The 14,427-nt window shown below is 41.0% G+C and overlaps 1 protein-coding gene across 5 annotated transcripts; it reads left to right on the top strand.

Annotated features, from left to right (window-relative positions):
• Nucleotides 1–465: 465 nt before the first annotated feature.
• Nucleotides 466–11,792, top strand: RNF141 (ring finger protein 141). 5 transcript variants are annotated; one of them, XR_006180990.1, is made up of 7 exons: nt 796–856; nt 1,796–1,995; nt 3,442–3,550; nt 4,589–4,770; nt 7,593–7,700; nt 9,125–9,419; nt 9,535–11,792. XR_006180990.1 is itself a non-coding variant. In XM_042882120.1 (6 exons), the coding sequence occupies exons 2-6, from the start codon at nt 1,814–1,816 to the stop codon at nt 9,273–9,275; spliced, it is 732 nt and encodes a 243-aa protein (XP_042738054.1). In that variant the 5' UTR covers nt 466–554; nt 1,796–1,813; the 3' UTR covers nt 9,276–11,792. The 5 variants fall into 5 exon arrangements, 4 of the variants coding, with proteins under 4 accessions (XP_042738054.1, XP_042738055.1, XP_042738053.1 ...); XM_042882120.1 differs by lacking the exon at nt 796–856 and adding an exon at nt 466–554 and having other exon boundaries at nt 9,125–11,792; XM_042882121.1 differs by lacking the exon at nt 796–856 and adding an exon at nt 467–554 and having other exon boundaries at nt 1,799–1,995; nt 9,125–11,792.
• The last annotated feature ends 2,635 nt before the right edge of the window (nt 11,793–14,427 follow it).

The raw sequence follows: 14,427 nt of genomic DNA, 5'->3' as shown, positions 1-14,427 counted from the left end.
ATTGTACTTGATATTGTCTGTGCAATGAGCACGGCTCCATCACGTCTGGATTAGTATAAAATGTTCCTGCTCACGGCTTAATGGAGTTGCAAAGCAAACACTCGATGAACTTCCAGACAAGATGTCAAGCAGCCCAAACCCTCACCTGGCACCACCAGAAACTTAGGAGAGATTTCAGAAAGGGCGTCTCTGCCTCTTGTCAAACGCCTTTCCTTTTTAACCGCTCTCAGCGCCGCAGAGCCGGCGCTCCACTCGCGTTCCCATACAGGTGATTCGCGACACCCCGTCCGCCGCCGGCGACCCCGTCCCGCTTCCCGCCCGCGGCACAGCTGCCGGCTGACCTCCGGCCGCGGGGCCGCTCGCTTCGCAGGAAGAGCCGCGGGTTCCCGGCCCAGCCCAGGCGGTGCCCCGGACAACGGGCTGCCGCGGCGTGGGAAGAGCGCGACTCAAGTGGGCAGGAAGGGGAAGCAGGGGAAGCACCGCTCCTTTTCTCCGCTTTGAACGACAGACGGAACGCGACTTCTGCAATTACGACTCGAAGCGTCGGGATGCAGGTGACCTCCAGAGGCTGTTCTAGGACTCCTGTCCCTAAGCGCCCTATCGCTTACGGCCGCGGCTGGCTTTCCCGCTTTCCTTGCTCACCGGGTCAGGAGCTCCGTCCGCGCGCAGCTCCCGCTCCCACGCCCTCCGTGAGCAGCGCCACGCTCCCCGGCCTCGCGCCCCCTTCCGCCCAACGGCAGCGCGGCGTCACCGCGGCGCGCCGGCAGCCGCCGCGCCTGCGCCGAACGCCGGGCTCGGGGTGCGGCCCCGCCGGGCTGCCGTCGGGAGGCGGCGAGCGGGATGCCGGGCTGCTGGGGTGAGGCCGCCGTCCGCGTCCCGAGGAGGAAGGGGAGGGGGGGTGAGGGGTGCGAGCGCGGAGGCGGGACCGGGGAGCCGTCGGGGTGGGCGCCGCCGCCTTCGGAGAACTGCTGGAGAGTCCCGCCTCCAGCGCGGGGCGTCGAGGGCCTGGCGCGAGCGCGGCCGTTTCCCTGTGGCTGCGCGCACGGGGGGTGCGGTTGCGTCCCTCGGCCGTGCCTCTCCTGCGGGCTGTGCAGCGCGGCCGTCGCCGGGCTGTTCGGTTCTTAAGGTTGATGCTGTTCCGCAGGCAGTTTGCCGTTGTAGGCCTCTGTCCGTAGCGGGTCTCTGAAGACGTGAAAGTAACGGCTTGCATCGCGAGCACCAAACCGTGCGGGCAGAACGATAGTGGGTGCCTTTGCCGCTTCAGAATTAGAAGCAAGGAGAAATCGCGATGTTAGTCCCACCTAACGGTTAGCGAGAGGGAACGAGCGGCAGAGCAGGTGAAGCCTTCCAGAACCAGAAGGCAGAGGGAACCTTGTGACAAATGCTGGGGGAAAAGGCTTGAGTGTGAAGGGATGATGGTGGCATAGGTTGAAACTGGAGAAGCTTGAGCACATCTGCGCAGTAATGCATCCCAAAGCAGAGTCTTTTTACCAGCACTTCTTTTTTCAATAGTGAAAACGAAAACTGCCGCCATAATCTTGAGATGTTTGCTGGGTGTATTTATAGCTGTGTGTGCAGTCGCTGTCTGTGGAATACAAGGAAAACTTTATGAGAAGGAACACGTATTTCTTGAGTTGTAATGCCACGCTCCAGTCTCTCCTATTTGGCTCCGTTTCTGGTTTGGTTAAATTGTGTTACTGTGGAATAGTCTAGTTAGCAGGTGGCTAAAGTTTAACACAACAAAAAAGATGTGAGCAGCTAGCCATAGAAGACTCAAATGTAACCCTCTTTTCAGCAGACACTTTACAAGTGAATGAGAACTTTCCATGGAACTGAGTTGAAGAACTTCACCATGGGTCAACAGATTTCAAGCCAGACACAAACTATAATGAACAAGTTGCCAGAAAAAGTAGCAAAGCATGCTTCTTTGGTTCAAGAAAGTGGTTTCCTAACCTATGAAGAGTTTCTAGGAAGAGTAGCTGAACTTAATGATGTGTAAGTGTTCATTTGTTTCCTTTTTTCCATGTTTTACAAAGTACTTCTATGCAGTGTATTCCTCTGTGCTGGCTAAGCCAGAACTAGCCAACTGGTTTTCAGATATTTACTTTGGATCTTACAGTTTTTATAAAGATTGTAGTTGCACATAGACCAAGTCATTTCTCACCCTTAAAGTCACTTTTCTTCTAGCTGGTGTTACTTCACTCTTAGAAGATCCCAGGAGGTCAACGTTTAGTACATCTTTTAGTCCAAGTCACCTTGTGCCCCTATCCTCCATCAACTGAAGATGCTGTGCTGCTTCCTTTCTTCCTATCATTTGTAGTAGAAAGTAGAAAAAACGAGTCCTGTAAAAAGCCAATACAGCAACACTGGGAAGGTAGAACTGGAGGCAGAACTGTTTGTGACCATTTCTCCCACATCTCTGGACATGCAGTGCTGTTCCTCTTTAAAGATGAGATGCATCTTTTACTCTTTTAAACCAGCAGCCAAAAGAGTCCCCCAAAAAAGGCTGCATAAGTAACATTTGTTTTTGTAGCTTGCATTTTGTTTCACTAATATGTTGCCAGTAAAAAGAAAGGAATAGAAAAGCAGAGTTGTTGTTTTCGCTCACTCGGTATTTATGATATAAAACGAGCTGAGTTGAAGAAATATGTGCTGAAAGGGGTTTTGTTGCATGTGGGTTTTGGTAGAATTTACTGTTTAATGTAATGTGAGTTTGTATTCAGTTTAGAAATTGTCTTAGACAGCGTAATGTTTTTTCGAATGACTTTTGCACCTTCAAGAACAGACAGCTGCCTTCTGGGTAGATCAGTTTTGAAGAGTGTTTCCTTATGTTTCGTAAGAAAATCTAAGTATATTTCAGTGTAATTAACTCCGAGATACCATTCTCATTCAAGTTTTTTATTTCTTGACAGTGTTTACTTCAACCTGAAAGTACTATAATTTGTTTGATTCTTGTGAAATCAACCTCTGTGCCTGTGTTCCATGGGGGGAAAAAAAAGAAAAAAAAGCCAGGGGTCACCTGCAGCTTAGTATTTTGTTATTAGTATATATAGCAAAATTACGCCTTGTCTGCAGGTGATGGTAATTGCATACTTGTTTTGCACAAATGATAAGGAAGTAGTTGTTTTAGATTGGACGAGACTGTGTGATTGTTGTAATAAACAATTAAAGTATATATTGAATTACAAAGTCTGCCAAGGATGCTGGTGTTTTGTGAGATGTACTGTGCAATTTAAAGTGAAACAATTGACGTGCTTTATGTTGAATGACATGCTAAGATGGTTACTACTCTTAAATTTTGTGTCTCTGGGCAGTAGTGATAAAATGCCTTTCAGGATGGAAAAAGCACAGGGGTAAGCAGTAGAGAATACTATAGTAACTGAGTTTGCTGATGTTTGCAGATTGGGCACGTGATGTTAGACTGATTTTTCTTTATTTCAGTACTGCAAAATTAGCTTCTGGGCAAGAGAAACATCTGTTATTTGAAGTGCAACCTGGTTCTGATTCTTCTGCTTTCTGGAAGGTGGTCGTTCGGATAATCTGTACCAAAGTAAGATTACTGTTGATTTTAATTTGACTGTAGGTGTTTGAGGACTGGTAAAATCCAACACCTGTTAGATTTCTTTTAATGCACTTGAGACAGGCAATGTATTCAAGGATATTATTTGTGACAAATCGAGTCTAAAATCTGCATTTCTGTGAAAAGCAGGTTAACGAAAACATTTTCATGACTAAGCTTAAAGTAGCATTATCCTGTGGTGCACTTACAGCCTGTTAATTACTAATTTGTATGAGCTGTGAGATGAGTCCGGCGGTGATGGGTTAGATGATCTTTAATGATTATCTTCTAACTCAGACCAGCCTATGATACGTGAAAATCAAGTAGTACAACAGACTACAAATTTGGGTCCATAGTGGGTGAAGTTAGCCTGCAATTTCAAACAGCATTGGTTTAGCTAGCATAACTGTATGTATGTTGACTCCTTACAAAACTGATCTATAGTTTATAGTATTTATTAATGTATATGTCAATATTTAACTATTAGTTTGAGGAACCTCGACAAAACTTATTAAGGCTGTTCTTTCTAGTAAGGAGATTTTTCCCCTCTGTATCCTATCAGATAACATCCTTAAACAATCCTGAAGCCAGCAAGCACTGTTAATGTACAGTTACAGCCAAACCAACTCTCAGATTTTGTTTGAAACTAAGAACTTGCCAGTTTGTTTGCTTTTAGTTTTCATTAAGGCAGCCGCCATTGCAGGCTATTTTAAGCTGAAATGTGAAATGACTGATTATTCTATTTGTGTTCTAAGATTAACACAGTTTTTAGGCATTAGGTCACTTCTTGCTTACACCTTAATCCATTTGAGCAGTGAACATAATTGTCTTCTCCTAGAAATGTAGTCATAACTGCAATATTTTTCATAAGAAAACAGAGAAGAGCTGTGTTTGCAGATGTTAATTCTTGCCAGAGTAGGCTGCAGTTTAGGTGGCTACTGTCATGAGAACTGCAGTGCATAAAAAGAATTTTGAACAATTTCCAATAAAAATCTGATACATAACTGCAAACAATTCTTATTTCTTAAGATAAATAAAACAAGTGGCATCGTGGAAGTTTCAAGAATCTTGAACTTGTATCAGTTTGTTCAACTTTATAAAGACATCACCAGTCAAGCAGCAGGGGCTCTTGGGCAAAGTGGTACTTCTGAAGAAGCTGCTGAGAGTTTGACATCTGTGTCATCATCCCAGGCCAGCTTATGGATGGGAAGGTACGTTGATGTACTTCTGACCACAGTTACAGCATAAATATCATTAAAGTTCTGTATAAAATCTGAAGTAGAAAGCCTCCCTGATCAAAACTGAGAGAACTTGGTAGGTGCGGTCTGTCCCACCAACATTAATAGCATATCTCTTCTATCAAGAGAACTGCAGTATATATTCTGTTGAAATTCTGCTGGCACTACTATACCTTAGCTTTCAGAACAATCATTTTAGTGGTCAGCTTTAATAATAAGCATGGTATATGCTGAACCTCCTGAATAAGGAAACAAGGAAATGGAATCAGCTGCAGCTACAAATCTAAAGGTTTTGACAGTGTTTGTTTAAACAGATTCTGTTATTGTTCCACTTAAACTTTCTCTTCCTCTTCTACATTTTGGCATGTGAAAGTTCCCATCTGTTGCCACAAGAAACTCATCAATTGCAGTAATAATTTAACTCGCAAGACTGGAAAAATGTGAACTGTCTCACACATGTTGACATCCTGCTTTGTTAGCTAGAGGAAAAGTAAAAGACTGAGGTCAACACCTGCAATAATTTCAGCTCAAACTGAATTGAACAGCAAGAAGCTTCTCACCATTTCTCTATGTGGATCTGTTGCAACTGCAATGCCTTACTTTTAACTTTGAGTTAGTTCTAATTCATTCCTAAGTAAGGTGGAGTTGCTGACACTGCTCAGAGTGTTATATGCCAGCTGTTAGATTGAGAAGAGAGTCAGCGTTGTTCTTATTAAATACATAGAGCCCACTGTTGTGGGTTTTTTTCAGTCAGGGAACTGCAGAATGTGCTCTTTTTGTTTAATTTCCCCTTTCTCTTGTTTGGGAACATATAATCTTTAATTATTAGCTGTTGAGATAATGAAATGCTGGAATCAGGTAGCAAATTTTGGGCTTGTTGAGGAAAGCGTATTTTTCTGCTCTTTCTCAAATACGAATGGTCTTGGCTTAGGTGTCTGTCTAGAAATAGTCTACTTCAAACAAGCCGTAACAACAAACCAGATGGTTATGCAAAACAAATTCTGTTTTACCAAAGTCAGTAGATACAAGGTTTGCTGGGTTAGTTTCATTTTCAGACTTCAAGATGGAGATGTTTGTAATCTTCATTTTTCTAATATGATAACGATATGCTGGAATTTAGTGAGCAGGTATTTTCCAATTGTATTTTATCCAAGCTTTTTAAGTCTTCTAGAAAAATACAGGCTAAAACACCAAGTATGTTACACCTAGGATGTCTGTTTGCTTTTCTGTGATATCCTCCAGTTTGCCTAAACTCTGTTCATCCTTAGATGTTCTTCAGCTCTAGAAGAACTGGCTGTCACTGACCAAATATAGCAAATATTATCTGTTTCATTCTCCTTCTTATCTGAACTTCTTCCACTGGAATAATACCTTATTTCTGCGGAACATCTACTTCCTATTCCAAAATATCCATAACTGCTTTATGCCTTCTGATAATGAGGAGACAAGCATTTCCTTAGTTTGTCCCTCTTACACGTTGGTTGCTCAGAAACTAACGCCTCATATTTATTTCCTTGGAAACTACAAAGAGCACAATAACACTCTTTGACAGAGCAAATTCTCAGCTACAAAACAATAATTTTCTGCACAGACACCACCATTAGCTGATTTGCAACTGATAAGCTGATTGAGCTGCTCTTCATTTTGTGGTATGACACCTGTGCATGGCCATCTGGAGCTTGCCCTGTCTTTTACGTCACTGTCACCACTGCTGGAACACACAACCCACCACATCACTGTGCTCACATCCACAGTTTGGTCTCTGTGAAAGTTTAGCAAGCTTTGATGAATGTCAGTGGGTGCCATTTCTTCCATCTGGAGGAATTCAGTGACACACCTTTGCTTCATCTGCGCTTCCGTGTCAGACACCGTTTTGTTGGAGTGCCCCTCTGCTGCCATCTGTCAGACTTGATTGTAAATGCATAAACATTTACGTGTCCAGGTCAGTGGAAGCTGAGGATTTGGTGTACCTCCTCATGCTTGAGAAGTCTTGTTGATGGAAATATTCAGGATGCTAGTGTTATGAGCTTGAGATACAGGTATCCATTACTTGAAAAAGTTGCAGATGGACAAAATGTGTCTGTCCCAGTGGAGGATTTAAGTTTTGAGCTCTCCTCTGTTCCAAGAACATGTGGAATTTTAACTGAAAAACTAGCTTGGGAGAGATCTTAATTTGAAGGAACAATCACAGGGAGTGTATTGCAAGCTAAAACTGTTCTTTTCTATCCATGGAAAAGTTTTTCTCTTGGCATTTTGATGGCATGTGAAATTATCAAACATGCATTTATAGTGATGGGTCCTTTTAAGGTGCATACTTTTGTCACATTTGCCAGTCTGACAAAGTTCGTTCTGAAATACTTCAGCCTCACAGTCTGTGAGAGGAAGGCAGATTGTTGTCCTGTCCTGCCTTTAGTGTAAACAGTGTTTCTGTTCTTTGGCTCACTCCTGTGCTTTGTAATAATGTAAGTTACAGCTTACAGTTCCTTTGTTGAAATGGAAAAGAATTTGCATAACCCTTTGCAACACCAAAAGTACAAGATGGCCAAAAAAATGAATGGCAAATTATAACTTTGTCTAGTTCAGTTGCTGCTGCTTGCTGGTAGCTTGAGGCTGTGTTGGCCGACATGGGCTGGGATGACATAACTGCCCCATCCAAAAAAGTACATCGTCGTTGAGGATAAGTACAGGCATTCTGGGCTGTCCGTCGGTAATTTTGATGTGAAATGTATTTTTACCAGGGCACAAACATGAAACTTATCTGTTGTCTGATAGAAAACACTGCTTCTCTTCTGCAGGCTTAAGCAGCCAACAGATGAAGATGAATGTTGCATTTGCATGGATGGACGTGTTGATTTGATCTTGCCGTGTGCTCACAGTTTCTGCCAGAAGTGCATTGATAAATGGTAATACATATTAAAGGTTATTTATCATTTTGTAGTTTGCACTGTCTATCAGACTTGTTTCTTGGTCTGACAGATTCCTTAGTTGGCGTACAATTTAATATTTAGTTACAGATCATTGTAATTTTGCTTAGAAACTAAAGAAAACAGGGCATATGCTGATGCTGACTTGTGCTTCACAGCATCTCAAAAAGCTGCTTTTTGGAGAAAAAAATCAGTAGTTAGCATGCAAATATGAAGGCAAGCTGAACTATCTTATTACTGGGGAATACCTATCAAAAGGATTTTTTTACATATGATCTGCTTTCATTTGAAGCAAGTACCCTATTTGCTAACCTAAATATATCAGAGTTTCTCTAGGAAAATATTCTTAATAGCAGCACATTGGAATTTATGTATAACATCTCTTAAGATATGTGCTCAGCTTCATTCTTCAAGCAAACAGCTTTTCAGCTTCTGCATCCGTCTGGCACATCAGTTGGAAAACAGAAATTGCTTTCTGTAGGAGAGCAGCGCTCTCCACTGGCCACACAGAAGGCCTGCAGGGATTTGTAGTGTTCTGGCAGTCTAGCTTTAACTATGAGTTTCCTTGGTTAGACTTTTTTGATTAGTTAATACAAATGATTTTACACTTCAGTCATATAACACTCAAGAATTTTGTATTGTGGCTTTCTCAGAGGCTTACCAATAAGTTATTTTTGTAATACCATGTTTGTGTAAGAAAAAAACAGCAAAAGTGAGTGGATTTGTGAATAGTCATCTGTCTTTCTAGGAACATGCTTTAAAATCTGTCAGCATTGCAAAGCTTAGTTTAACTATCTTGATGCAGAGTAGATTATATTCCACCATGGCTGATGCATCAGCTGAACTAAGTTCCAGTTACACTGTTCCTTTCTAGTATGCAGTCTCTGAAGTTTTTCTCTTCTTAGCTTGGCGAGTAACAGTCTACCAGTTTAGAGGCATAATTTGGGCTTTGGGCACCTGAGTTAGTGGGGGAGGTGATGGGTCTCCGAGGGCCAATTCTGAACTTCAGCGGGCTGACTGACCCAGGAAAAGGGTTCTTATTTCTGCAGAGGAAGCTTATGGGGACTGGTTTCTGATGCACTTTAGCTAAATATTTAAAGATAGGAAGAGTTTGGAGTTTAGACTAGAGCACGTATGATCCTGAGTAACTAAAGAGCACGACACCACATTTATTACTGAAAAAGTAGAGCTGCATTCAGATTTGTTGGCCATCTTCCTCATAAAAAAGATTTGAAACAAAAGGATTCCGGACGTCTCATCCAATGAATGTGATGATTGAAGTTCTCACTGGGTTGGTTTGATTTGTTGGTGATTTGTTGGTGGTGTTCGTTGAAGTGGGGGCTTTTTTTTGGCCAGAAGGAGATCACCAATGAAAAATCCTCATTTCTCTGGCTTTCTGACAGGAGTGATCGTCACAGGAGCTGTCCTGTCTGCCGTCGCCAAGTAACTGGGGCAGGTGATTCTTGGGTGGTTTCAGATGCACCTACAGAGGATGATATCGCTACTTACATCCTTAACATGGTAGATGAGGTGGGCCAGCCTCTCAGGCCCTGACACTGACCAACAAGCTGCCAAGAGTAGAAGTACTTGAAGCTTTTGTTGTCACGAACGTCTGGTTTTACCTCTTGTCGTTCATCTGTAGTCTGTCTTAAGTCTTCTTGGCCACTGTGGATCTGCATTACTCTTGTAAGACATGTGGTATGTGAGCCAGTTTATGTGTTTGCAGTCCTAACGTGTAATTTCAGCGAAACCTTTAAACATTTACAGAGGTTATTTTAACAATAACTTTTGATCTTAACATTTTGACTACTAGATGAAGCTACTTGTCATAGCACAGCTGCAACTGCTAACTGCTGTTTGAACATCACAGTGCACTGCTGCAAAAGATGCACCACACCAGATGGACTGACCTCACCGGACTCATCCTTAACAGCCATCCCTTTTAGATTCATGGCAAATATGAATGAAGATGAGCTAGGACTAGTTATTACTTACTTGGAATTCTACTGCTGAAACTTGAAAGACAGCGTGCTACCTATTCTTCAGTTTGCCAATTACTACATCTTTTAGTGTTTACAGATTTAAAAAATAATAATTCTGTTTGATCTGCTACCAGTTTTAGAATTAATTATTTAAAATCTGTTTTGGAGGCTGCAGACATCTGTGTAAATGTACTCGTGCGTTTTCCTTTATTCTAACTAGGTAATCTCTTTTTCAATTTGATGTTTAGCATGGCCTCATTAGCTTGAAAATGTTAAACAGTTTCTCAGACAATCCTAAAAAAGGAAATCACTTCCTATATTTTTTGGTCAGGAACAGCCGGAATTATTTTTAAGCATTAGGCATTTCTGAAGGAGAGACTTTATTCTAATTAGCGGTGAAGTTGTAGTTTAGCCTGGTGCTGTGGTATTATTTGCTTCCTGTGAGATTTCAAAGCAGTGAAGTGAGAAATACTAAGGATTGCAAGGTGATAATCTGACGTGCTGTGCTGTATCTCTACAAGTGCAATATGCTTTTGCGTGGCAGGGAGAATCTTGTACTTGGAGAACAGTTGTGTCAGATGCCATGGCTTACATCGAGTTAAACGTGTGGAAAGGGACATCGAACTAGAGCACAGCAATGCATCTGTCTAGCAGAGTTGAACCTCAGAAGAGCTAAGAGGCTCTCAAACAAATTGTCATCACTAGTATTCAGAAGCCTTTTGGCTTCCATAACGTTGCGGAAACCAACCGCTATTGTGCAGAATGAATACATCTATTTTTGATATTAACAAAGACTACTCTTTTATCTTGAGGCTGTTGAGAGGGAAATACTCCAGTGTATCATTTTAGGGCATATCAGCATAAATGTTGTTTACTGTAAGACTGGCTCTTTGATTGCAATACTTGTTTAAATTTGATGACGCTGTAGGACTACGGCCTTTTGTCAGGGAATAACTCTCAACCAGAAGGCTTGTGCACACACAGATATGCATATTTAGGTTACTTGTTTTAATTGGCTGCTATAGAATAATTTAATCACGTCAGCCTCCAAATCTTGGGAATTTCTCTTTTATTTCTTGCTAGCAGCATATGACACCCATTGGAGTACTCTTATTGTGTCATCTAAAAGCCAAGAGAGCAGAATGTGTAAATCTCTATTTAACTGTTTAAATAATTTATGAATGTATATAGTTGAGAGTTATTATTTTCCTTTGTTAATCCTTTGATGTCAATGAGATATTCTTCAGAAAATGTATGGACTGCTTGGTTGGGCTGAAAACTAATAATGGTCAGGGATTTTCCACTAAAATATTTGCAAATGTTCTTAATCGCGCACCAGTTTGGTTCCAGTTTGCTTTCTGAGCTTGCATCAATCTGTATTCAGAACACTGGAATTTTTAAGGTGTTTTTTATATTACTGGAACAGAGAAAGCATCTAAATATGCATCCAGCTAACTTTATTTTTCAAGTCTTTTGAAAATTATACTTCTGAACTGAGCTTTTATAAGCTAACTTACTGCTGAGAACTTACATGAACTTATTACAATGTAATTTTGTAATTAATGCAAACAGATTACCTGTAGCATAATGACACTTGCCAGTACTATATAAAATGATGCAAAAATTAATCAAATAGTGAAAAGTAAACTTTGTATTCTGTACAGCTTTCTTAATTAAGTTGCTTATAAGTCACATGGCTGTGATGTAGGTAATGTGTGCCTTGTCAAATGTACTGTATGTTAGATGGGGCAGCAGATAGATACCATGACACTGAAAGCTCAGTAATGTGGTGCAGGCAGTGTTTCCTAGGCTGAAATGTTACATCTAGCAAACAGTTCTAGAAAGGAGTCCCAGCAGCAGGGCATGGCAATGGGATCCGGGAGCTAGACCTTAAAATGGGAATCGCTACAAAAACCTTCAGGTGGTGGTGGGGCATTAAAAGTGACATTTCTTCTACTAAAGTGAAGATTTCTTACAGACTTAAAGTGAAATTGTAATTTAAGCATTGTAGATTGTATTAATAGCTAAGGACATTTCAGTATATTAAAATTTGTGTATGAATTGTGCAATAAAGTTCCTTTGAATGAAATATCATAGTCTCTCAAGCTTGAGGAACCTCTCAGCCTTAATAGCACACAGGTCTGTGTAAGTACGATCTCAGTGCAGCCCCATCGTGCAGTTGGTATGGTTACATGTCTCTGTGAGTCTGAAGTTCTTGAACTTAGAGGTGTGGCATTAGGAAGGTGGCTTACATGTATCTCAGCATAGAGACACACCCTGATTTTTCTTTTTCTCAGTAGTTTTTTTCTCTAAATAAATAAATTGGAACATTCTGCAGTGATGGAGACAAGCAAACCTGCGCGTCCCAGGACAACACCGAGCTGTTTTGGGGGGGAGAGGTTTTGTTTTTTAGGATACTATCATTTACTTTTTATACAAGTTATTCCATTGTGTTTCTGATATTTTCACAGAATGGCCAGGGTTGGAAGGGACCTCAAGGATCATGAATCTCCAACCCCTCTGCCACATGCAGGGCCACCAACCTCCCCATTTCATACCAGACCAGGCTGCCCAGGGCCCCATCCAACGTGGCCTTGAACACCTCCAGGGATGGGGCATCCACAGCCTCTCTGGGCAGCTGTTCCAGCACCTCACCACTCTCCCTGTAAAGGTTTTATTTTAAAACTTAACAATGCTATTGTTGGAGAATTCTTACCGTATTTTTCCTGTTTGTTGTTTGTTTTGTTTTTCTGCAAGAATTGAAGTGTGTCATTAATGTGAACGTTTCCTCTGCCTAGTTACTAGGATTGTCATCTTTGGAAGTCAGATGAGAAATTCAGTAACAGATGAGGAAATTAAAAATGTCAGAACTTACCACGTGACAGAGGCACCAAGAGGTAGGTGCACTTGAAGAATTAACAAACAGTTCTGTTTACTGTGTTTTAAGATGAGGCACCAAATCAATTTAACACACACGTTATTTTTGTAGATGTAAGTGGCGTATTTAATTTATATATCTTCCTTTTTGAAGGTCTGTATACAATTTTATATTCATCAGTTTTGGAAACAGCAGGCAGCCTCTGGAAGGTCTGTGCTGTAGGTTTAAAACACTTTGTGTCCCACCGAATCCTGGAACAGAAACCTTTGCAGAGTGTCTTAAAAATGTTAGAGCAGCTACAGTTTTATTGAGACACATCCATACACACAGATCCTAATATATTCTTTATCATTTATTTGTGTGATGTTTTATGCTTCCACAAGAGCCAGTGATAAACATCATTTAACCTAGGCACAGGAGGAAAAAGCATTTTTTTACAGACATCCCTCCCCCCTTTTTTCAGGTTGATATGTTAACTCAGCAACAAGAATAGAAAGGTTTAGCCACAAGTGAAAAAGGATTGTATACGAGAAGGTAAGACAGGTCTGGTGTGAGGAACAATCTGTGTTACCCACTAGAAGAGTAAGAGCCTGAAGTTTGCTACAGTACTGTAAGAGAATGGAAGAGCATCGCTAAAAATGGCTCAAATTGGTAAGTTTTAAATATCAAGAAGCCATAATTAGCCATTTTAGGTGAAAGTGTAAAATGCTCTGAGCTACTAGATTTAAGGAAGTCTTGAATAGCATTTGAATATTAACACTGGTGAAATGATGAGGAAATAGGATACTCTGCCATTCTGAAGCATCCCTCCCACCCACCACCAAATCACCACCAGTGAGCAATGCTCATCTAGTCCCTTTCTTTTTTTTCTGTGTAAGCAAAACAAACTGGGGTGCAGCCCAGTCAGATCTTAACGTGGTCTGGGAAATACAAGAACAGCAGTTTGCCCAATCTTGCACTTGAGTAAAAGTGTACAGCAGTTAATTCAGATGACATTAACACTTCAACAGTGGATCTGTTCTTACGTGCAAGGTTGTTTGAAACAGTCATTAGAACAAAACTGCAACTTAAAACAGCTCAAGTTCCAGAACTGACCCTGAGAATCAGTAACATCTGTGTAACTAAAAGATAATCAAAAAAGGGATGTAGCAATGGAAGCTTGGAAGGATATGGCTCTGTTTCCCTAAATGTAACACTTAGCTCAATGTGTTGTTAAAAGCAGCAAACAGGGATGCACCAAAAGGAGAATTTGTGCTAACGGCCACTTGTTTGGTAGTTTGTTATTGTTAAAAAGCCAGATTACTCTAACAACAAAGATTTAAATTGTTCTGTTTTGTTAACTTTGGTTTTGCTTTATTGTTTGTTTTTGGGTTTTTTTGGTTGTTGTTTTTCTTTTTTTGAGAGAGCTACCAACACATTAGGACTTGATGTTCTTGAGGTAAGGGAAGTTGGAAAGGTATTAAACATACAGGAGTTTGGTATAGTGTCAAATAAAGCTAGGAAATATAAATGACAAACAAGAGACACACTAAAGGCTGTCCACAGGTGAAACAGCCCAAAAAAAGCAATGGTTGTGAGATCAAAAATACTTAAAAGTAGAATTCTCAAAAGCATGTTACTTACTCAGACTGGATAAAGGTACTGAGGTAAATAACACTTTGTACTAAGGAAGAGAACTCTTCTAACTCTTCTCCATTTTATGTAGTCAAAAGGTTGGAACCACTCTTCAGGCCATTGGAAGAAAATTCTCAGATCCTGATAATGCATTATGTGAGCTGCTAAAATCTCTAACAGTGAGGCCAATAGGTGTAGCTGACTATAACCTTAGAACAACTTAATGTTACAC

This window comes from Lagopus leucura, unplaced genomic scaffold (assembly GCF_019238085.1).
Source record: "Lagopus leucura isolate 7727_CA_CO unplaced genomic scaffold, USGS_WTPT01 Super-Scaffold_100033, whole genome shotgun sequence".
Taxonomy (NCBI): Eukaryota; Metazoa; Chordata; class Aves; order Galliformes; family Phasianidae; genus Lagopus; species Lagopus leucura.
Note: the sequence above shows the minus strand (reverse complement) of the source record. Positions and strands in the feature narration are given on the sequence as shown.